This window comes from Bombus pyrosoma, linkage group LG8 (genome assembly GCF_014825855.1).
Source record: "Bombus pyrosoma isolate SC7728 linkage group LG8, ASM1482585v1, whole genome shotgun sequence".
Lineage (NCBI taxonomy): Eukaryota > Metazoa > Arthropoda > Insecta > Hymenoptera > Apidae > Bombus > Bombus pyrosoma.
The window spans coordinates 291,371-314,966 of NC_057777.1; the positions used below are offsets into that span (position 1 = coordinate 291,371).

A 23,596-nucleotide genomic window follows, 5' to 3' on the forward strand; every position below is an offset into this window, starting at 1 on the left:
CTAATGTTGTGAATTACTAGTACCTTGGTTGTCGACTTGCGCTCGTTCGAAAAATCACAGGATGCGCACGCATACCGTTTCATCGTCTGATTGGTCTTTAAAATAGAGACCATGTGCTTATTTTTCTGATAAGTTTGCCCGACGCTCATAACTAAAAAATAATCACTTAATATGGCGGCATACGATTTTAAAAAGAAAGAAGACGTTGAAGAATATTTAAAGAATCTTTATATAGAATATCAATTCGGATGTTTAAGTGAGAAGAAACCTGAAGGTAAGCACCGTGGCTGTTAATGAGTCTAACCTCATATCTCAAATGTTTGACATTTTTCGATAGTTTGCCATCTTTTGGGTGATTATTATGAAGCTATTAAGCAAAATCCCAAGGAGGCGCTAAATCTGTATAAGAAAAATTGTGACGAACGCGGTTATGGGAAAAGTTGCACAAAATACGGCGATTACAGAGTAATGGGTAAGTAAAAATGGCGCGTGTCTCGCACCGGGAAAATCAAAGTGTTGCCCACGGTATTTTCGTCTCTTCATCAAATATGTTACTTATATCGTGTTTTACCTTTTTCAAACTTGCATCTTTCATTTAATATCTTACGCAATTAACTGATACTTAATGGTAACTAGTATTTACCGAAACTGTTATTTGCTATTTATAAATTTGCAAATTGAATTTCTATAGGTACAGAGTGTGAGAAAGATCCCCACGAAGCATTCAAATACATGCAGAAAGGTTGTGATAAGGACGACGCAAGAGGTTGCCTTCATGCAGGCGCACTTGCAATATCTCAAGAAAAACTTGAGCCAGTCAGGGGTAGTCAGATCTTGCTTGGAATGAAACTATTAAAAAAGGCTTGTGATTTAAACCAGGAGAAAGCTTGCTTCTTTTTGTCAGGCATTTACTTAAGCGGTATCGAAGGATACGTAGAAAAGAATTTAAAAGAGGCCTATAAACTGTCATTAAAATGTTGCGAATTAAATAACCCATATGCTTGCGCTAATTTATCTATAATGCACAGGAAGGGCGATGGTGTGCAGCAAAGTGCAGAGCTAGCAGAAACTTTCAAGACACGAGCTAATGAAATATTAAGGGATCTGAAAGAAAACAAGAGACCATTGAAATTTCACCAGGGGATTGATCCTTAATCTTGTATAAGATTATTACATATAGTATAGCTATACAAATGAAATTTTATAGCGAATATGGTAGATTGATTAAATTATGTGTTCTTTTAGCGTGCGAACGATGTGAAATATTAATTTTGACATTTGCATTTATCGCTTTGTACAATGTCAAGAGATATCAATATTGTAAATGTTAAAATGTTATGATATTCTCAGTTCTACGACCAACAGCGTTTTTTTTATCTTTGTGTAGTATTAACGCTTTACTGACCGCTAGCAGTTCGACAGCATACGCACGTCCGACCGGTAGTTCGGGCGCAGATTCTCCCTGGCGCCGGCTCTGTTTCGGTTTAGACTCTCCGATACCATTCTTCTTGTTCATCGCGAACGGTACGTTTCTCAAATTGGTATAAAACTGTGGGAGCTTGCAAAGCAACGCAACTGACGCAACGGAGCAAAGTACCTTGGTACTAAGTAACAAATTACTGCCCAAATAATGAGAAAGATTGTCGGTGACAAAGAGTCGATTAATAGGCTATCGGTCGGTAAGCGTCGGCGACAAAAGAAATTATTTAAAGACCAATGAACTGAAAATATTCTTGCAATAATTTATCAAGTATCAAAATAGATGGATATATGTATATCAAAATCGAATATATATTTGTCCACAAATGTAAACAATAAATATTGTTCCTTATTATGTTACTTTTTATAACATAATGAATGACAAAGACTGTATATGTACATAATTCACATGGTTTTTACATTAAAGGTTACTGTTAATTGTTTCATTAATTAATTTAATCGATCGATTCGCAAACCTATTGCTACATCGTTGTATTCTTTAGAGCAGTGAAAGTGAAGTTATGTGTGAATTACTGCCTGTAGTACTGTATGAAGTACCATGTATGATTCTCCGTCTCTCTTCTCTTCCCTGCCTCTCTCGTATCGCTCTTTCTATCAGCCCCTCCTACATTTTCGAAGTCTCCCTCCTTGGCACTGGTTCGACGTCGCTGTAGCCTGTTGGCTATAGACTATAGACAAAAGCTGGTTTAAAGGCTGGTGGCCAGTTTGTCGGTGTACCAGAAAGACCATGCGGTGCTACCTGTTCACTTCGAGCAGCTCGATCACGGCCATACTCGCTGTCGCGTTCCTCGGCCATAGTGCTTTGGTAAGTGGGAATTCCTTTAATTTCACTTTTGATAGTTTGTACTTTCGATAAATATGTGTTCATAAAGGATTCTATCCCAAGTGTGAAATTTTTATTTATCTTCCACTTAAAATGTAAGATTCTCCATTTAGAACGTTGAGTGTCTGTACATTTCCGCATAGAATGTCTTTTATTATATTTTTTTATGTATTTTATTATATTTTTATTATAGTTTTCAATGTAGAATTTCCATGTGTTTTTATTTGAAAGAGATCTGGAATATAGGATGTTTTATTATTTCCATTTGGAATGTGAAATTTCCGCTTATTTAGGTTATAAAAGTTTTATTTATTTCCATAGAGATGTAGAACTTTTATTTGTTCCCATTTAAAACGTAGAATCTCTTTCTCTCTCTGTTTCCATTTAAAATGTAGAATTTTTAAATATAGCAAGTAAAACTATTTATATCGTATTTGCACTAATTATGACACGTATTTCGAATGTAAATACTAGGATGTATTAGAAACAAAGAAAGAGGAAATCGCTCGATAAGTGAATTATTACCGTGAATGTGTTGACTCGTTTCTTCCCATCATGGTTAAGATAACTGGTTATATGACGACAGACTGGAACTACACAATGGACAAATAATCTTTAAATTATAATTACCTATTGTTTCCAACAGATTTTTGTCACAACTTACGTTGAATTCGCTTTTGAAGTTTGCTTACATTTTATGATTCCTTTTCCTAGATAATGAAGAGACAGAAATAAAATTTCAAATTATCAAACAGTCTGACCTGTTAATCATATCTCTGTTTTAATATCGTTGTCGTTCGTTATCTTTTAAAATAACAAGTATATAACATAAAATAAAAATTGACATCCTTAATAAATCTAATCTGAAACTCTGATCAGTTGTTACTTTGATACACCGATGGAAAAAGTTATCAGGACGAAAGCCGGTTTTCGAGAAGTTTTTTCCCTCGAGTATCGTACAACATTGAAACCTGTTTATCGATTATTCGCGATGATCCTGTTTCTTTGTTCCAAAAGCTACGAGAAGTTACTTATAGAAATTTGTTACGAAGATATTCGTTATAATGTCATTAAATTAATAGCTAATCGAATCGTCTCTTACGATAACTTGTACTAATTTATGCTCGCTTAAACTAACTTGGATCTAATTCGTCGGTTAAAATATAATTAAGCATAAGATAATCAACGACCATAATTAGATACTGCACCTGTAATGGCTATCATAGACTCATGATCATTCCGTGATAACTGTTTAGGTGGCCGGCGGCGAGTCGAACGCAGCGATAGATGTAGGAGTTTATTACGAATCGCTATGCCCAGATAGCATACGGTGGATCAAGCAGCAACTATTGCCGCAATACGATGTATTGAAAGATTACATCAGAGTCACTTTCGTTCCCTACGGGAAAGCATCGGTGAGTGGTTCTATCGCACTTTATTTTATCTTATTGCTTACTATATCGGATACACGGCTAATGCGTTTTACACTAAACGCAATAGATAAATAAGAAATAGAATAACGTTGGCAACGATGAATGTTACGTCGCGTGAAACGGTCCGCGCGACGTCTCTAATTGTCTGGCCGCCAAGGGTCTGCACCGCTATTCAGACCCCCGATAAACCTAAGGACCCACCATAAACTTGGGCTTTTAGCTCACCTTTTGTCTTGGTATTCACAACTAATTCCTATCAACCGTGAAGGAAACGTTGTTCCTGTAAGTGTTAACGGTTTATGGATGGCCCCTGGAACAGTCCTTAGGTTTATTACGCGTTCGTACTAATTACGGAAAAAGCGAATATTTCCCTAACGGGAAAGCTGGTTTTTCCCATGAACGAGGTCACCCACGAGCCACGTTGGTAGGAGGCTTCTTCCTCCTATCTTCAGTTAATAACTTTGGCTATAACGAAAAGTGTGAACAACGAATCCGCGTCCATAGTTGAAAAGGAACACCCACACCGAGCTTTCTTCCGTAATGCTACGAGAACGCACTTTACCGTTTTTACGACACTCGTACAGTCAACACCTGGCTCGTGTTCTGTAACAGTGAAATTCTCTTCCTCGGTTCACGTCCGTCAAGCACTCTGTATCCTACACATAACGTTTGTCCTTATTGTATAGAAAGTTGTTGGAAATACATATATATTTTATATCCTGTTAACGCGGTGTTACATCGAAACAATCAGCCCTATTATCTTAACGGAAATCAGGGGATCGATCAACTCGTGGTGTCGATTATTATAATCGTAGCGGGAACTTACGACTCCCGTGGCGTGATATCTCGCGAACGCGTCCGCCCGCGATTGGTCGAAAGTACAATGAACGAATGGCAAATACAACGTATCGTACTAATACCGCAAATACCGTATGTCATTTATTCTTATATAATTATTTACATCTAAATGAATAGCATTGGCAAGATCCAAACACCCGAGAATGGCGCTTCATATGTCAGCACGGAGAAGATGAGTGCAATGGGAACAAGGCTCAGGCGTGTGGTATTCACGCGATTCAGAACGGAGAAACGGCCGATAAGGTTCAACAACTTACCGTGGCGCTAGTTGGTTGCGCAATGACCTCCCAGTTTCCGCCATCCTCTCTTTCACAGGTGCTCGTTATTTTTATTTACCTTTTCTGCTTGAATCCGCGATTCTCCGATAATTACCACGCGCTCGTACCGCGTGCCGTCTTTCTTGAAACTAGAAATTTAATCGAATACAATTAAACCAATAGAAAACATTGAATTTTCACATGTTGTTAAATACTGCTGTACAAACTTTTTAGAAATTCTTCGATATATAGCGGCCCATACTAAATGTTCTAAAACGCACATAGAATCGTTTAGAGTCATTTATTTCTAATTTCCCTGTGAGAACAAATGGAATCCGAAATCGTATATAAATTGTTGGAAAATCATTTGGTTGACCGGTTGCCGAAAGTCGATTCTTGAGGATAAAAGGGGAGGAGAAGAAAAGGGGAAAGGCCTTTCTTGCCAAATGGAAATGTTTCGTTCTTACGAATCGATGCGAAGATATTTGACGCTATCTCGGATCTGTTGGTATCTGTTCTTAAAATGTGTTTAATCAAAGACCGATTAGTAATTTAGAAAATAATTAAAATTTTGATAGATAGAATCGTTTTTGATAGAAAAGGAAGATAATCAGTGACCAAGTTTTTAGCCAAATGTTCGATTTTTGTATTGATTTTTAAGCATGTTGAAAAGAAGAGCAAATATCGATGGATTAAAAAAAGCTGATAAGTTCGTCGATAAAGAAACTTGCGGTACACAAATTTTTCATTAACCGTTTACACCGTTTTGACGTGACAATTATTCGCGTCGTGTCATTAATAATCCCCTAACTTGAACTTTACGTTAATCGCCTAAAAATACGACGAACTTTGCCGCTTTGTCGAAATAAGAACAAACTTAAAATATAAAAATTGAAGGTTCGCGACGGGACTAATGCAAACCTGTTACAAGGTATCTTTTCTTCGAGACAAAAGAATGAAACGATTTTCCAGTGTTCCAAGAAGGTAGGATTGAGCGAGCAGACCCAAGAGAAGATGGACGAGTGCATTAAGAGTTCTCTATCGGACGATCTGTTGGTCTCGCACGGCGAGAAAACGAAAGAGTTGGCTGCGAGACTCTCTTTCGTCCCGACGATCACGATCAATGGGGTGAGTACTCGGCATTACGAGCACGTATCTCCTATAAGAGCTCGATTAATAGCGAATCATGTTTCAAACGTTAATCGCGTTTTCCGTCTGTTGCAGGACCACTCGAGAGAGATACAAAGCAAGGCGCTGAATAATTTCTTTAAACTAATTTGCGACACACTGACGGAGGGGGCGAAACCGTCTCGGTGCAGCACAGCTTGAAAATAAACCGTTGCTTAACCCTATCGCCACTAAAACATCTCTGTAGTGGGTCACATTGCTTTTTATACAAAGCTTGCTGCAGCATGTCGTCGTTACGATCCGCGCGAGGGGCCATTACAGTAGGTTAACGACAAGCTCGATATAGGAAAAAAAGAGAAGGCGGTTCTTAAGCCGTTAGACCAATCCGATTAGCTCGGATTAGTCGATTTATCGAATTTAGTTGACTCGAAATATATCCTTCCAAGTTTTTACGCCAGATTTATCAATCAACCATAATGCTGTTAGTCAATCGACAAACAACGAATTAGGTATTTCCTTTTTACAATTTTATCACTTTTCTTCAAATAGAATAACCAGCTAACGTATAATTTGCAAAATTTCATCGGTTTTACTAGCATGTAAGTTTGTTAACACAAGCAACGGGGTACTTATTAATATTAATAACTCGTAACTCGTAATTCGTGACTCGTGACGTAAAGTCTCGATCGTTTAAAATTTTACAAATCACGAGTTTATTCTTATTATTCTTATTATTATATATTATTATTATTATTCTTATTATTATTATTATTATTGGAACTTATTCGAATGCTTTGAATTAAAGTAATTCGAATTGAATTAATACGAACGAGGACTCGTTGTTCGTAACACTTTCTACGAACGAAAATATTACGATGTTGTATTTTGTATAAAAATACTTGTATGGTGAGTCGTTTTCTTATGGATGTGCAACGACTCGGAGAAAAAAGTCAGAATTTGAACGTGCTTTCGATGAAACTGCGTTCTGCGTTCGAGGATTACATCGTATCGATCGCACGTGGCATCGATGGTACAATTGTATTGTGATCGAACAATCGTACGGAGAAAAATTGTCGCTGTCTCTGACTCGATGTACGACGAATAAATAAAAAGTCCACGTTTTATAAGCATAGCCAAGGTTTCTTCATTCCTATATTTTCCTATTAATTTCGTAAATATTCGTGTTAACGGTAACGCGATAATAACAAAATTATATCGTAAAGTAAATCCGTTCGTTCGCATTATCAATGTATTATTAATTGGTAACGTTATCGATAATATTCGGATAGCAAATGCCACTTTTTCTTCAAAAAGTCAAGGTTCCTTCAAGGTCTCTCGATCTAAGAGCTAACGTATAACGCGTCAAAAATGAGATAACATCGGACGTAATAATCAAAATCGTGTATTTAATGATATATACAATGGCCTATGTACAAAAATATATCTGTCGATGAAATTTATCTAATCGAGCGAAAGCGTATAAAAATTGAATACAAAAAGAAATGGAAACAAGTCTTTGGAAATATGGCGCGTAATTCACCGCGAAGTCTTCTTCGATCCTTCTCCTTGTAATAAACACGCTTCTCAACCGTCGATGAAAACCGCGTCGTCGAGGTTGCTTAGCTCGAGAAACTGTTGTTCGATATCGGAACCGAGCTCTTGGAAGTCAGGCACTTCATCCTCGACCTGGTACCCTGTAAAGTACGAAACAGATTTGAACGATCACTGTGCGCTAGTTTCGCGAACCTAGTTTAAAGACCTAGACCTACACTCGACCCTTAAGTTAATTAAACTCCATTAGGTTGGTAGTCGAAGATTTGTATTATTATGCACGTATAACGATAAGATTAGCCTCGATATACATACACGTACACGTACTTATTACGTATAATTCTATAGATAAATATAAATCCGAATGAAATCTAATATGGTTGAATTTCTCTCGATAAATTCCGATAAAATCGAAATATTGCTTCCGACTGCCAATCCGTTGTTTTTAAATATCTTTTAAATGGCTGTTCAAAATACCAATACGAAATCGTACGTATCGATAAATAAATAGTATCAACGTTAACGGTTAGAAAAACGAAATGCCTGCGTATAGCCGTAACTCGATGACGTGTGCGATGCACGACGATGTAGCTGAACCGTACTTAGCCTAGAGCCTGTCGCTAATAAACAGCGAAGAGAACGGTTTTAGAAAGGGGTAGGTAGAGTGGGGATCGATGATGCGGCCGTATTATTTGGTAGAAAATCGCGGGCTCGAGGGCTGGAATTTAAAAGGGCACGCGTGTGTCGCACGTGGCAGCCGCGTCGTCTGTTTTGGCGCGTGCGTTACGTGCGTGTGCTCCCGGCCAAAAAAGTCGGGAATATTATTTTAAGACTCGGTGTGGGGTAAACGCGTAAAGCGTGTTTGAACCTCCTCTGAGATTAAGCATGGTGGAAGCGAAACGCGCACTGTCATCGGCGCCGTTACTATTTACCGGCACCGGGACAGAAAAAGGCAGCACGCGCGGGGACCAGTACAATGAAGATTCGTACGGGTCGCTCGAACAACGCTGCTCGACTTTTTGTTCGAAACGGTAGGAGTCGTGTCTGTTTTATCGCACGTTCTCGGAATTTTTCTCGAGCTTGCTGTCCATTTTTCTTCGAACATGGGCCAGAAGCTTCATCGACGCCCTCCGAATTTTAGGAAAAATCGATGCATACACTCTGCCGTAGATTAAATTTCTTGGTCAGCCGACGAATAAAAGTAGATAAAACGTACCGAATGGATAAAAGATCGTTTAATATCGTTATATAATATCATTATTGCTGTAAAATATGATCTTTCGATGTTACTGCAGAATGTGTTGATGATTTCTTAGAAATCGTAGAGAATCTCCTATCGATTGGTTGGTTGGTTGGTTGGTTGGTTGGTTGGTTGGTCGGTCGGTCGGTCGGTCGGTCGGTCGAAGCGACGCGAACTGATCTTTCTAAATCGTTACTCGTGAATGTTTCCCCTTACCTGCACCGTCCACGTGCGATCCTGACGCGCTGACATCGTCGATGAGAAAGCGTTTCACAGATTCGATCGGCACGTACTCTTGATTGCTGTCAAGGTTCATGGAAATCCTATCGACCTGACATAGATTCGTCTGGAACAGGTCCGCGTCCTCGTCCGCGTAAGTCTCGTCCGAAGTCTTATACGTTCGATAATTCGATTCCGTGGTGTAAACGATCGCCGTTCGTGCTTGTTGTTGCTGCTGTTGCCTCGAACTGGTAGAAATGGGATCGTGCCGCGAGTTGCTTGAACTTTTAGTCGCGTTACCTGAAGCCTTGCTGTCCGATGTCAATGACAAGTTGGACAGCGGCGTCGTTGGTTCCGTGTGATTTTTCACGTGTTTCCTGAGACTCGACGGGTCTGTGTACCTTTTCCCGCATCCGGTAACCTGGCACGCGTACGGTTTCTGAAAATTTGCGCAAACATTTTGTTGGACAAATTTTTTATAAAATAAGTTTATTTTCCTAAATATTCTTCGCCACAGCTGTTCGCTATAGTTCGAGCATGAACGTATCGTACAGGCAAGTATTCGCTACAGTAATTCGATAATGCAAAAAATTCGTATTAGATTTATTCGTCTCTTTATAAATTCTTGTCTTTGTTCGATAAAAGGTGGCTATTTAGGCGGAAAAGAACGGAACTGTGTAAGTGGCTCTATTCGAGTGCACGCTGGTATTCCCTAGTACGTGGTAAGCAGATGATACATGGCAGTGAAACGATTTCGACGATGATTAGTAATCGTAATTATTGGTTGGAAGGCGGCCAGACAAAAGGTAATCGTCGAGCGATAATTCCGTTAAGTAGCCGTTATTCGTTCAGCCACGAAATTATCGTGTCCACGTCTTTCTAAAGCGACAATACGTTTTTTTATTGTTACAATAGCAAAATTTTACGTTTCGCGTATCGTAACTCGCAAACTTTTCGAGTTATCTCAGCTTATGTTCACTGACCTTTCGTGCTACAAAATTTCAACATTGGCGATAAGCGCTTCTCTTTCTTAAAGCTACTTTACGATCCGGTAATATCGCGTGATACATTTTATGTAATTTTAATTACAAAAAATATCCATTTATCCAAATTTCAAAATATTTCGATATAATAATAGCTCAAGTTGTCGCACGCTTGCAGTTGAAAGAAGTTACATCAGCTTCGATCACGTAAATATTAAAGGATCGCTATACGAAAGTAAATTGCTAATAAAAATGATCCAGCGATTAATTTGCAATTATGCAATAGCTTTTTACTCGTCTTTCGTCACCTGTTCCTATAATCGTACTTGAAAACCAACTGTACGCAAATCTGAATACTACATGATGAAATATCCTTCTTTAATTGCATACGTCTTACGTAATATAAGAACGCTATATCGATATTTATCCCAAGATAGTGAGGTATCAGACGCGCGCAGGCGATTCAAATCAAACGATAAATATGTTTTTAAGTTATGCAAATAGCTGACTTATTAAAACAACCGATTTTGCTTCTTCCTTGTTTTAAATATATATATGTATATATATATATGATAATCCGGGTATCGTAGTTCAAGCAGGTTTCAATCTGGATAACTAAATAGAATAACAAACTCACCGTGTCATAATGAGTCCTCTGGTGTTTTGCACGATCGCTGCTGTTACTGAACGCTTTGGAGCAACCGCGATGCTGACAGGCGTATGGTCTTTCTCCTGTGTGAGATCTTTGGTGAATCTTCAGGTTTTCCAATCGTGAAAACGCCTTCTTGCATCCGGTGAACTGTAAAAATGTAAAAAAGAAAAAAAGAAAAACAATGAATTACAGCAATTCTAATTAATGTTTGCGCGATACACCACACTCTGCTTATGCTGGTTTCGATTAAAATGTAATTAGCTTAAAGAAAGCTCGAAGCAAAACCATAGGAGAAACATATTCGCTTCGACCAACGTGTTCAAGAAGAAGTTCGATGGTTTTTAAGTAAGAACGAAGAGGCTGGTAGATATTCAACTCCTTAATCTCGACTAAAGGATTCGAGAAATAATTATTTCTCCTTGCGTTTCTGCCGTCGCGTAAAATACGTACTTTCAACTTTTTACAGAGAATAAATATCGATGATATTTAACGTAGGAATTTTATAGTACTATGTTCGAGAGTTTGACGAATATTTCAAACCAACCGCTGTAACAAAGTCTCCGACAAGGTATGCTTAATAATAACGTAAAAGAGCATAGCTCTAGGATTTTAGAATCATACCGGACACTTATTAGGCTTTTCTCCGCTATGGACCCTCATATGAATCAGTAGCTTGTATCTGGCGTTGAAAGGCCGAGCACGCGGACATCCTTGCCAGAGGCAAGCGAATTCATCTTGGCCGCTTACGGAACCAGTGTAACCCTCTCCCTCTTTGTCTTTATCCTTGTCTCTGTCCCTTTGAACTCGTCTTCCGTGTCCATGCGCGTTCGACGACGAGGATTCCACGTGTCTTCTTTCGATATGTCGAACCAGACCCTCTTGTTCGGCGAAAGCGCAGCCACAGTCTATCCATCGGCACTGATACGTCGACGTAAAGTTGTCGTCTGTCATTGAACAGTCTGAAACGGAAACAAACATGTCATCAGCGTGTAAACAAGCCGTAGATCTCAAGACTCGTTAAGGAAGCTACTCGCCACACTCGACAGTGCCAGTTAAGTGCTACTTTTTGGTATTTCTATTTATTTGTCACGCTCTTAAAACAAGTATGATTCTTAGCGCGAGTTACTGGATACATCAGGTAACGAGAAAGAGAACGATCAATTGTTGGACGGTAATATGACGGTAATGGCTCGTGAAAATACGTTACGCGTTAGAAAAAATATTTTGAAATTTCGCTATACTACAGAGTGCTATAATAAGATACGAGATATTTAGGATTACTTCCGTAATACGATTCAAAATATGCTACACTTCGGCATATAATATAATATACTTTAATCAAACACATAAATAGTGTAGAAAAAAAAAAAAAAGAAAAAAAATGAGAAACAAACTAATGACCATAATGACAGTTTACCGAATTATACTTGAAGAATCACGTAAATCGATACGCATACATATGTGCAAATATATATATATATATATATATATATATATATATATGTACTAATGGTTAATGATATTAACTAGAAACAGCTTTAGACTCACCGAAAGATTTGCCTCGGGTCTCCGTATCACTCGCAGGCTTGGACACCGGCACTCTTCTATCGGTCAGCAACAATCCTTCGTTCCTGGGCAGAACAACCTGATTCGCAAATCCATCGTTCAATCCAGTATCGTTGACAAAGTTCATGGTGGAAACGCAGGTTTGCTGGCCGGACACCAAGTGTCCAACCGCGTAGCAAGATCCATTCAGGTTAGAAAACGGATCCTGAAGCTCTTCCACGTAGGTGGACGACGGGGATGAAGGAGACTCCACGTTGCTTAACAAAGACGTAGGATCGCCTCTGATCAAACTAAGATCGAATTCATCCGTGGCTGCCTGCATGGAACCATTGAACACCTGATCTTCCGTTTGATTATGAAGGACGAGAGGCAAAGAGGCCAAAGATACGTCGTCCTGATACTCCTGGTAATCCTGATATCCCTGGTACTCTGGATAGATCGTATTACAGAAAGTTCTTGAGAAAGAAAATGCAGAACCAACGGAAGGTAATCTTTGGCTGTTGGTACAGTCCGATGCTTCACTGCGAACGACATTGTTCCAGGTTGGCGTGGTAGCTTCGCTACCTGTGCTTACTGGCGACCTGTCCGTGGACGACGAATACGGTTGACAGGGATACTGAAAGACGGTCGTGAGTTGCTCCCAGTCCGTGTATTCCCTGGGACTGAAATTGTTTGGCAAAACGGGAGAGGAGACGCTGTCTGCGTGTGAAGCGATCCAACAGGATTGATCGCCGGTGTTTATGGTCGCGATAGGTGCTAGGTGCAAACTGTCGAAAGCCTCCTGTTTCATGTTCTTGGAAACCGCCCGTTGCACGTCCTCCTCGTTTCTGTTCGCGTGGTAATCTTCGAGATGCATGTCGCTGCAACCTGAAACTTTCATTTTGTAAATTTTCCGATATAAAATTGACCTCGTAATACGGAACGGAAGGTTAGGATTCATTTGCAAAATTATACGTGGCAGGCTGGTGTATAGCGGAAAGTTACAGAGGCTTTAAGAACACGAGTCGGGATGTTGCAACGAGTCACGCGTGATAGAAAGCGATAGTGGGTCGAGTAATCGCGAGTAGCACGTGAGTGCAACAGTATTGCAGGAATTTCTGGAACTACCGAGCCTCCAGCTAACGTACGATAGCATTCATGAATGAACCGTATTGCTCGATGATAAATGCAGCTCGCATAGATTCATGGACCTTTGATAAAATTCAGTTCCCGCTATTTTCAACTACCGTTTACTAATTTCAGTTCCGATCGTTTGACTTTGAACTCTCGATGCTGGTCGCGATATCCACGCCCGAGAACCATGTTCGACGCGGAATTCATTTCCCGTTCCATTCGTTAGCGACGTATTTACTTATTCTCCTTATTGCCAATTCCGCGACCATCGATCACAAATTGAACAAACTTAAGAAATCAGTGGTATCGAATCACCAACCGTCCAACAAGATCACAATGCTGCAACGAACTTAATAACCTTCGTCCGAGAAAACTTCACTGTCCACTTACGAGATCCGCCTGACCGATCAGACTCCCCAAACAAACTCCGCGGACACCGAGCGTGCCGCAGAAAACTTCTTCTTCGATAGATCGTCGACGACTCTTCCAACGTGATAAGCTTATCACTTGTCAAGGTCTACGCGTCACGCGCGATGGCGCGATCTTGATCGCGACGAGGAAGAATCGAGCGGCTACAGGGTGGCCGAACGAACGCCTGGACACTTTGCGCCTATCTAATCCTGAAGATAGCTCGGCTACACCCGTTCCCGAGTCACTACGACGACTATCAGCCAGGACAAGACATCGTAGTGCTCTTCCAGCGGACGACACGGAGGATCCCCTCCATCCCTGCGCCAGTAGCAAGGAAAGAAATCTTCGAGAAGGGTACGCGCCGCCCACTCGCGTGGCCGTGCTTCGTTTCCCTCGTGCAAGCAAAGAAGAAGAAGAAGAAGAAGAAGAAGAAGAAGAAGAAGAAGAAGAAAAATAAGAAGAGGAGAAGAGAAGATCGTCCGGCACTTGTGCATTTCTCTGCACTTGCCTCGACCTCATCGGTTTCAGGGTGGCACGACACATCTGCGTGCGCGTCTGTCGTCTCCCTTTTTCCTCGCTGTTGCTCCTTCGAATTCGTCTTCCACGGGACGTTTTTGTCTCTTCTTAGATCGTTCGAACGATTATAACCGATGGATTGTCTTCGAGGCTGACGAACTGCTATCAGATTGCGTCATCCGTTGTTTAGCGTTGCCTGAATGCCTTTTCATTCGCGCGATTAATCGATCGGGATCCCTTGGTTGCTTCCTGAACAGGATCGATCGGTATTGGTTTCGTGGTTAAAGAAGCCGACGTTGTATGGGAGGGCGTGGAATTGTGGAGGTGGTGGTGGTGGTGGTGGTGGTAGTTGTTTGACGGATCTTCCATGAATCGGGATGGCGGTGCACGAAACTACGGGGTTGTTGCGGATGAGAATCGGCGAGTTGGTTGCGGTTTACAAATTAACTTTCTACTAAAGTATAGATTACGTTATGCCTGTACTTATGCATGTACGCGTGTCTGTACACGTTTCTTTCATCCTTTCGCGTCGTTACCCGACATCGTACTTTTATAAATTACCAAGAGATCGCTGAAAATTAATCAAATTAATCAAACGTATGCGAGCTTTAATTTTCTACGAGCGAACATCTTTCTCAAAGTATTCCTTACAGTTATCCAGAGTGCAGGGTTTATCTTTAACCGGTCATTGACGCCGAAAAGCGATTCGGTAGTTGGACGTGGCATGGCGATCGGTATCTCTTTGAAAAATCTGTTAAGGAATATTCCAAGTCGAGGTGCATCGGGCCTCGGGCAAAAGATAGAAACGGTGAAAGTGGCGGGAGAAGGGGTGCTTAGACCGATCTTTCGTCGCTCGAACCCCGAGAATCGGGTGCAAGGCAAAAAACGTAAAACCAGCTGCCGCACACGCGTCACTTATTAACAACAGCTTCTTCGCGCGCACACATGAGGGCAAGTCGTTCACTCCTTCCTCCTATTACAGTCTACTATTATTTCACTGACCTCCCCGTTCTCCTCCTTCTCCTCCTCCTCCTCCTTCATTGCATCTCGGACTTTCGTATAAATGCGCTTGATATCGTTGGCACTCTTCATTGAGTATTGCGTTGCTTATGTTTCGAATACTTTACGCCGGATTAGGGTAACCGTCGCTAGTTGTTTCAAGCTTTTGGTAAGTTTAAGGGCGTGCCAATGGAATTGCGCATGTTGGATGTACCTAAAGTTTCTGAAATTATTTCCATTATGTTAACCCTCTCACGCTCCGTGTTTCGTATACTATACGCTGTATTGGTCTTGTTAGTTAAAGAATGGCCTGCCATTCTGAAACTGAACAAAATTCAAGTTTCGTTTGCTTCTCCTTGGTCAATTTAAAATAACAGCTGTCTGTATTCGAAGCTGTGGAAACAAGTTGAAACTCGGTTGTGAAAGGGACGAGGAAGCAGATTTGAGGAAAGATTTGTCATTTCGTGGTTTCCTAAAACTATATAGGAATTTGGATTGCTCGGAGAAACGGTTTAAAGTATACCAGGGAATACGAGGAATTTAAAGGTACGAGGAAAATTAAAAATTAATAGATCGAATATGCTCGACTTTTTAATTTCTCTTCAAATGTATCTACGACTAATATCTAAATATAAAAGTACGAATGGAGGACAGCACGCAAACTCGTAGAAAATTATATATTATTCTTATTGCATTACCAAACTTTTCTTATGTATTGCATTCTTTTAAGTACGATAGAGCAAAATGCGCGATACTTTCTAATTGACATACGTAGCTTGTCATATATAGTCACGTTAAAGAATCTGAGTATCTTTGTATATCTCGGTTCTTCGTATATAAGGTTATTCTCGTACATCTTTTTAAATTGCCAAAGTAAATTCAGTCCATACAGACGTCTATAGATAATTAATATCTTTCTTCTATTAAAGTGAATTTCTCCTAAAAAATCTGTTCCGCGATTACACAGGTTCGACCTACGTCGTAAGTTTACAAAAGATCACAGCTCGTTTCGCCAAGTCTGCCAGTTCGCATTAATTCGTAAGAGGAAGTCGGAACGAGCCAAGCAAGAATAAAAAAAGGTAGACTATCGTACTTGGTTCGTTGACTGGCCAATCCAAAACGCGTTGTTATGATTCCATAGCGATTCTCGCGACATCGTGATCCTCGAAAGTCGCAATGTCCTCTGTTTCTTCCAAGCGAACGCACACAGAAGCGCAATCGTGCATCCTTCTGCTCAACCCTTGTATATGTATAAATGCGTGTATACAGTATGTACTGTACATCTTGACTGCTGCACTCACGAATACGCACGCACACATATATGCACGCATGCGTTCACAGTTGCATCTTATGGTCGGGTTATACGTCATATTACGGGTAGATAAGTGATAGAGTGGCACATGTGGCCTGCCAGCCCTCTATGCTTACATTATACATACTATGCCCGCTCTCGACCACGCTTTTTTGTCCAGGCACCTGTCAACTCCGTTCGTACCATAGTCACCGCATGTGTACGACTGCCATTAAAATAAATATACTGGAAAAAGGATTTCGATCGTACACCCCATACGGATGCAATAACAGAGAAAGAATGAAGGAGGGGGGAGGAGGAAAAAAAAAGGTGTCTTAACGAACGTTTAATCGGAGAGGATTCAACGCGACTCGTCCCTTCGCGATTTCCAAAAGGCTATCTGCGTAAGTGAGATTGAATTTCCATGTTCGGTCCATTTGATCGGTACCACCGATGTTAATTGAAAACCGTTTCTCTCATCAAAAACAAAGTTGAAAATGTACTCAGTTTGAATTTTAGTTATACACATCGACGATCATAAACGTTATTCCGTCTAGTTATTACATTTATTGGAAAACCAAACAATTTTATTTTATTCGACGTTTTGCATTTATATGATACGAACGATTAAACGAATTTACAATAAAGTAACTAGAAAATATAAGAATAGGGAAGAACTTTCAACTTGTACTAAATGTCAACAGATATTCTGATTACGATCGGCGCAATTGTTAAGTGTACTTGGTATTAGAAATCTTACAATTTTATTTTTTAATGTCTGACCTTTACGTCTTCTAGATATATGCTTTGATCTATCGAAGAAGTGTCTTCTATGATGACCGATATGACGATGATTAATAGAATAATATAGAAGGTAAAAAACGATAATAAAGTAATCGTACATTATGGTGCGAGTATACTACTCAATGAGCTTGACCAATCGAACGATTTTTAACGAAACAAGGCAACATAGATTAAAAACGCTGTGTACCAAGTAGGTTCCTATGCGGTCTATGAAATCTATATTTTATGAATCATAAGCAAAAACTGCGTTTAAGAAGCTTGTATTTAGGACGATGGTGTTTCTAAAACGATGGATAAATAACGCCGGAGAATGTATTGAAAATAGTGCGGGACGCATCAAATATATACACAAGTACGTGTCGACGTTCAGCATTCGGTCAAGCGACGTAAAAATAGAAAGACGTGCGCTCTGCATGTGACTTCGTATAATTAGGAACCGAACCCGAGAACCGTCTCGTAGTATATCCCATACGTTAGAAAGATAGCACATTAGAGCTTAACACGGCGCTGAACGATGTTTTTTCCCCTAGGCACGTTGACGAATCGGTTATGAAATATTATATAATTTCTGACGGGACGTGATGTGGTATGCGAGAACGTCGTGACTGATCTATACGGACGAATTATTGCTCTTTCATACTCCGTTTAACAAAAATATTTGGACCCTTATATAAACGTTAACCAATAAAGAACTAAAGATAGAATTCTCGTAGCTCGACGAGATAACAACCGATATAATCAGTAAATGGCAGTCAAATCGAAATTGTATGTATCGTGCCTTAACAATGAGTGCGATAAAACCGAAGTACTCGTATTCGTAACAGGAGCAATTCCCTTCTCAATTATTGGAAAGTGTTGGATACGACCACTACTCCATACAATTGTTAGACAAATTATATTGCCTGATTCTTTTTGACGCTTCTGATAAAAGTCCATGCAATTGGGAACTTCGCCCGGAAATCCCTTTATAAGACAACTCGGTTTAACGTCAATCACACGTGACAGATTTCCTAGTTTGGTTTTAATCAATGCGATGTATGGGCTGTCCTAAGTAATTAACAGATCTATTATTAGATTATTATCTTTTGAATTAAATTTCAACGAGGAACATACCTGGAATAGGATAGCAAGATATCTTCCTGTAGGGTCCCACTCCATTGCAGTTATTCTTCCACCGACAGTAACATAACTGTCACCGTCGTCCAACGAAAAATTAACTCTTGTTAAATCTATCAGAGGTACGGCCATTTTTACGTCGTCGAGAGAAGGCTTCTTAACATCGAAAATATTTTCTTGTAGAGGTAAAGAGAAGATTGTGGCAGGGTCTTCGTCCGATGCAAACAACAGAGTCAAATTAGGACCGAAACAAGCAACAGCCACACGACCATTAGGCACTGTCCATTTATCTGCGTGCCATAACGTTGCTACTCCTGTGTTCCAAACTCTATGCGTAGTTATTAATACGTGAAATGAAATTTTATAAAAGTTGTAAAAGTTAAGAATACAAAACCAATGATATGGTATACCTAAATATATTTTTACACGAGGCTGAAAACAAATGAGAACCGCAGGACGACCAACGAGCAAAACATAGGCCATCGCCTCCAACTCGTCTCAATGGAACACATTCTTTTTTAGAAGTATCCCAGATAATCATACGTGTATCAGCCGGAGAACAAGATACCAACAGATCACCCTGCGGATGCCATATAACGCTTGTTACAGGAGCATGATTTCTTTGTTTTAGTAACACAGCGTGACTGAGAATATTACTGGCTGCTCCTAATTCTATCGTCCAAACTAAGACACCCGCGTGACACGCTACTGCCAATTCTTTGCCAGCAAGTGGTCTCCAATTTATACAACAAACGGATTTTTGAGCGCCGTGCCTTAAAATCGGTATTATCGGTGTTCCATGAGAAAATATACGTATACGATCATCCCATGTAACTACTGCTAGTCGCGCGCAGTGCGGATGCCATGAGATACACCTGGCCTACAAATTAATACTGCAGATATAACATATACCGCAAGAAACAATAACGCTTATGTTAATACCGTACCAAAGATGTTTCCCAGTCCCTTGTGTGAACAACATCCGCAACTGATCCAAATCCAGAAGTAGGTAAAGTTTCTTTCTGATATATTCCTTTGTCTACTAAATCTAACATCCACTTAAGTCTAAAATTAAAATAATGGAAGATCAGATTTTAAAATTAAAGAAATATTTTTGTTGTACCAGCTATTATTAATACCTTGTAGCTATCGAATGCAAGATTGGTGTAATTTCTTGCGGTTCTGCAGACGCAGCCAGACAAACAGCATCGATTAATCCTTTCTCTCTGCATACGCTAACCAGCCTTCTGAAGATACTATCGTGAACTGGTAAAAACAAATCACCGGCACAAGTTGTGCGTGCCGTTTCGCGTGTAGCAAGAATGTCAGAAGTAATAGAAACTTCTGGATATTGTCGCAGATATTTGGCAAATGGTTGTAATTCATTGGTTAGATTATCATAATCACAATAATGTAAAACGTCCTCTATAAGTGCAACAGTAGCCAAATCATCGGCAGAGGGGGAATCAAATTCATGCAGAGACAATATTTTGATCATAATTACTCGTTCAGATACGTACTTGTCTAACCTATAAAAATAAGATACGAAGGAATAAAATTCTACAGATATTTATGTGCAGGAAATAAATAACGAATAACCACAAGATGGTTATTCTCTTGGAAAAATTAAAGACAGACAATTATTAGGACGAGTAGATTTGAAAAAAAAGACCAGCTAAATCATATTTCGAGATGAAATGAATCAAATACCTTGTTACATCTGAAGCCGGATAAAATGGCGAACGAAAGTTTACATCGGTTACCATGGCAACATCCAATCGTGACACAGAATCGTAATACTATTGCGCATGTGGCAATTGGCTCCTATTCAAAACATTTCAATCACGAAGACAAACTTTTAGTCAAGTTTGCTACTAGAAATTCGCATGACATGACGAGTGTGTGCACTCGTGTATTACGGTTTAGTCCAAAAATCTCGCAAACATACATTTTCCGTAGAAAGATCTTTTCGAAATTGTGGAAACGTGATTAGAGGTTGAACATTCGGCGAGTTACGTCGAACGTGACACAGCTAGAAGTAGGGGTTCCATTGGAGCAGGGTGGGGACCAAAAGGGAGGGGTGAGGTGGGGACAGCAGTATGTGGTCGCTATTCGTGCGGCGCGGATTACGTATTAGAGTTGTCTTCTGCTACGGATAGGTCTCGTTTATCGGTTCGTATCGTTCCAAAGCTTTTTCTCTCAATAAGAGTAGCAACGTGAGACACACTGGTCGGCGGACAGTTGTTAAAATGCTACCGCCAAGGTAGTAGCAAGATCAATCGCGATCAACATGGTTTTGGTGGAGCTGTCGCTGTAGAAAGTTGGCCGAGATCGCTGAGAAGACGAGAGACAGAAGGGAGGAGGACCAGCTCGGTCTTCGCGAAAGATGGGCAAGGGTTCTAAGCGGAAAACTCGATGGAGAACTCTCAGCATTGGTAGTGAGTGTTTTCTTATCAATGAAATTTATTGCGAGACACGCGAACGTCGCCTATGTCCGAGGTTATGATGCATGCTTTCGAAACTTGCGAGTGTATCTCGTGGCCGCATGTTCTCGGTCTAGTTATTGATCATTGATCACATATAGACATTTATCGTAAAACGCAGCCCGCTTATATGAATTGCAATTTTGCATGCTGCATGGTATCGAACGTGTGCGCTCTACTGGTCACCGTTGTGACCGTGACACCCGATCTGTCCTCACCAATTTCTGTATAATCTCAAATCATTTTCGAGGCGATTGCGAAATAAGGGTTGCATTTATACGACACGTCGTGTGCCGAGACACGCTGCTCTTTTGCCCGGCAACGGAAAATACGCGTTCGCGATAAACAACGACATGGGACGATCGTCGTCGCGTAGATGAACGAGTGTACAGCGAGTCAGTTACATCCGGTGACAATGCGCGATATTACGAGGAAATTTTGCCATTCTGTTCGGGACCATTTCCTAGCCAGGCATCGATCCGTACAACACCCTCCATGACTTTCCTCCTTCGTGGAAATGTGTCTACTACTACGCTCTACACGCAACTTTACGGTACGTCAATGCTGTCTTCTCGTATTTTAAGCGTCTTTTTTCCTCGATTGCCCGAGGTATATCTCCGTCGTCAACGTTCTGATATACGCTGCTTTTATTCTATACCCAACCCCGTGATATGTCCCCAGTGTAAACTGTAGTGCAAAAACAAAGTACGCAGTTTCGTCTGTTTCCTACCGCGTGCTCTTCTATAACCTATGTCTTCTATTTTCCGGTTGAGACTTGTACGTTTGTCGCTGCGGTGTTTCGAACTCTGACGCGAGGTGCGTTCTCGTCGTTGAAGGGTTTGCCCCACGAAAGTCGTGTGTTCAGACATTAGAATTGCACACGATGATAGATACCGTGGAAATGCGCCACAAAAATGTCACAGACAATGTAAAATAGAGAATTTTTAAGGCATCTGAAAAAATCAGGTTGGTTAGTTCCATTCCAACCGCGTGTCGTCGAGAAGAAAACGGGGTGCAAAGATGGTGGTAGACTATATATATATATATACACACACACATACATATATATATATATATATGTATATGATGTCATCAGAAGGTGAAAGAAAGTCGTGTCTCTCGTTCGGTTTGTTTCTTGTGTAAATAAGTATACATATTCCATTACTATTAGCAAATGAAACGATGTATGTATGAAAGAAAAAGAAAGGAAAGAAAAGAAAATTTAATATTCTGTCACTGTTGTAAGTAATTCATTCTTGTATCGTGTGTCGAAACATGCTTGTTCAATTACTCTTTTGCCGATATACGGTTCCTAGCTATAATCAGGCTTATAAACACAGGTTTATTGTGTTGATTATTTTGGTTATAGTAAAGTGTATTTATTTTGATGTTCGGTTTCTTCCACGGTCAACGTTGAATAGCACAAACACGCACGTGAACATGTTAGGTTGGAACGATAATAAACCTCAACGATTGCCAAATATACCTATGTATGTACATCGCTAGTTGTATTTCATAACGTTTTTTGTATACATCTTTTGTCGATCCCACCCCCTATCTTCTATTTGTCTGGAATATTGCTTGTACATCACGTTTCGTTTCTCGTTTATCAGCCCCGTTGGCGTTATCTTCGCCCGATAAGGTTATGTGGGTTTATGCTGAAGAGTTACCATAGACGGCGGTACCGTATACATATTAGCTAAGAAATTTTCTCGTACCCCCACAGTTTCCGATATTTTGTAAAATGAAATTTTTGATCACTAATTTCTTAATTCCTTTCCTCCCCTTTTTCTTTTCTTTTTTTTTTTTTTTGTTCTTTCATATCATTAACTTGATTTCTCCGGGGTTGCTTTCTCCGATCGTTTGTATTATGACGTTATAGCATCGTCATACGTTTAAAAATCGTTAATTTTGTGATATTTGCAGAAAGTAACTGTAAATGTGAATTACTTATTAGAATGGGTGTATCAAAATTGCCTAATAAAATTTGATATCAGTGTCGCAATTCTAAGCAGTGTTTCAACTATTGCTTAAGTTGTAAGCGATACAAGTTAACGTTACGTATTTTGTTAGGAGCTTTCAAACCACGAATGATATTAGCTAAATAAATATAATAAAATATAAAAGAAAATAAATTCCTTCGTATATAAAAGTTTGCTTCTTCTAATTGTACGCTTCTTATAGCAAACTGAATTTCTTCTTTAGTTCTGTAAATGCATGTTTTATTTGGAATTATTTACAACTTTCTTTTTCATTCATTAATATGTGTATCTACTCTCATTTATGCTCTTATTTCGTTTCAATACCGTGAATGGATGAATTATATCATCGATTTAAAACGAGAATCGCAGTTAGGTAATCGATGTTCACGAAAATATAAACATAGGCGGAGCAGCGTGTAGTTCGCAAGGTGGCTCGCGTGTCAAATCATCTAATGCTTGGCTAGTGTTTCTAGCGATGCACTAGTTTAGCGATGAAAGTTAGCTGGTTGTGTTTTCCGTGAACGAGGTGGAGCGAATTGAATATTTTTTTTCTCCTGCGCCTTCGTGTTCGTGCTAGCGGTAATTTATTTTTGAAATTGCGTAACAGATCTTTTGTATGCCGTCGTAAGGTAGAAAGAAGTTGCGTGCATAGACGTCACGTGAAAAGAAAC

The 23,596-nt window shown here is 39.9% G+C and overlaps 4 protein-coding genes across 10 annotated transcripts in view; 2 read left to right on the forward strand and 2 right to left on the reverse strand.

The window, feature by feature from the left end:
* The first annotated feature begins 93 nt into the window (after nt 1-93).
* On the forward strand, nt 94-7,131 carry LOC122570245. The gene is made up of 8 exons (XM_043732343.1): nt 94-274; nt 338-472; nt 692-1,143; nt 2,168-2,305; nt 3,580-3,738; nt 4,732-4,929; nt 5,844-5,999; nt 6,096-7,131. Exons 1-8 carry the CDS (start codon nt 172-174, stop codon nt 6,198-6,200), a joined length of 1,446 nt encoding a protein of 481 aa, XP_043588278.1. The 5' UTR covers nt 94-171; the 3' UTR covers nt 6,201-7,131.
* Nucleotides 7,132-7,369: 238 nt separating this feature from the next.
* Nucleotides 7,370-16,987, reverse strand: LOC122570366 (zinc finger protein 100-like). 4 transcript variants are annotated; one of them, XM_043732580.1, is made up of 7 exons: nt 15,253-16,987; nt 13,714-14,499; nt 12,193-13,077; nt 11,266-11,603; nt 10,630-10,791; nt 9,007-9,448; nt 7,370-7,693 (listed from the first exon to the last, which is right to left on the reverse strand). In XM_043732580.1, exons 3-7 carry the CDS (start codon nt 13,064-13,066, stop codon nt 7,584-7,586), a joined length of 1,926 nt encoding a protein of 641 aa, XP_043588515.1. In that variant the 5' UTR covers nt 13,067-13,077; nt 13,714-14,499; nt 15,253-16,987; the 3' UTR covers nt 7,370-7,583. The 4 variants fall into 4 exon arrangements, with proteins under 4 accessions (XP_043588515.1, XP_043588516.1, XP_043588517.1 ...); XM_043732581.1 differs by having other exon boundaries at nt 12,193-13,083; nt 13,714-16,987; XM_043732582.1 differs by lacking the exons at nt 13,714-14,499; nt 15,253-16,987 and adding an exon at nt 13,643-13,707.
* A 143-nt stretch (nt 16,988-17,130) lies between these two features.
* LOC122570368 (aladin-like) lies at nt 17,131-20,406 on the reverse strand. 2 transcript variants are annotated; one of them, XM_043732583.1, is made up of 6 exons: nt 20,171-20,406; nt 19,600-19,989; nt 19,408-19,525; nt 18,871-19,340; nt 18,458-18,788; nt 17,131-18,391 (listed from the first exon to the last, which is right to left on the reverse strand). In XM_043732583.1, the coding sequence occupies exons 1-6, from the start codon at nt 20,224-20,226 to the stop codon at nt 18,083-18,085; spliced, it is 1,674 nt and encodes a 557-aa protein (XP_043588518.1). In that variant the 5' UTR covers nt 20,227-20,406; the 3' UTR covers nt 17,131-18,082. The 2 variants fall into 2 exon arrangements, with proteins under 2 accessions (XP_043588518.1, XP_043588519.1); XM_043732584.1 differs by lacking the exon at nt 20,171-20,406 and adding an exon at nt 20,099-20,170.
* A 156-nt stretch (nt 20,407-20,562) lies between these two features.
* Nucleotides 20,563-23,596, forward strand: part of LOC122570365 (serine-rich adhesin for platelets-like) — a 53,529-nt gene continuing 50,495 nt past the window's right edge. The window contains exon 1 of one of the 3 annotated variants that reach the window (XM_043732575.1): nt 20,563-20,898. In XM_043732575.1, the coding sequence (XP_043588510.1) occupies nt 20,847-20,898 (52 nt within the window). In that variant the 5' untranslated portion in view covers nt 20,563-20,846. Of the gene's footprint in view, nt 20,899-21,423; nt 21,497-23,596 lie in introns of those variants that run through there. The other 2 variants (XM_043732576.1, XM_043732574.1) reach the window with 2 other exon arrangements.

Excerpts from the sequence above, each read along its gene's own strand:
- LOC122570366 (XM_043732579.1), bottom strand. The coding sequence starts at position 13,150 with ATGAATCCTAACCTTCCGTTCCGTATTACGAGGTCAATTTTATATCGG. Across the intron at positions 10,792-11,265 it reads AAAAGCCTAATAAGTGTCCG|TTCACCGGATGCAAGAAGGC; the intron begins GTATGATTCTAA and ends ACATTTTTACAG. Across the intron at positions 9,449-10,629 it reads AGAGGACTCATTATGACACG|AAACCGTACGCGTGCCAGGT; the intron begins GTGAGTTTGTTA and ends GCAAATTTTCAG.
- LOC122570245 (XM_043732343.1), top strand. The coding sequence starts at position 172 with ATGGCGGCATACGATTTTAAAAAGAAAGAAGACGTTGAAGAATATTTA. Across the intron at positions 473-691 it reads CGGCGATTACAGAGTAATGG|GTACAGAGTGTGAGAAAGAT; the intron begins GTAAGTAAAAAT and ends GAATTTCTATAG. Across the intron at positions 4,930-5,843 it reads CGCCATCCTCTCTTTCACAG|TGTTCCAAGAAGGTAGGATT; the intron begins GTGCTCGTTATT and ends ACGATTTTCCAG.
- LOC122570368 (XM_043732583.1), bottom strand. The coding sequence starts at position 20,226 with ATGGTAACCGATGTAAACTTTCGTTCGCCATTTTATCCGGCTTCAGAT. Across the intron at positions 19,341-19,407 it reads GGGACTGGGAAACATCTTTG|GCCAGGTGTATCTCATGGCA; the intron begins GTACGGTATTAA and ends ATTAATTTGTAG. Across the intron at positions 18,789-18,870 it reads TCGTGTAAAAATATATTTAG|AGTTTGGAACACAGGAGTAG; the intron begins GTATACCATATC and ends AACTACGCATAG.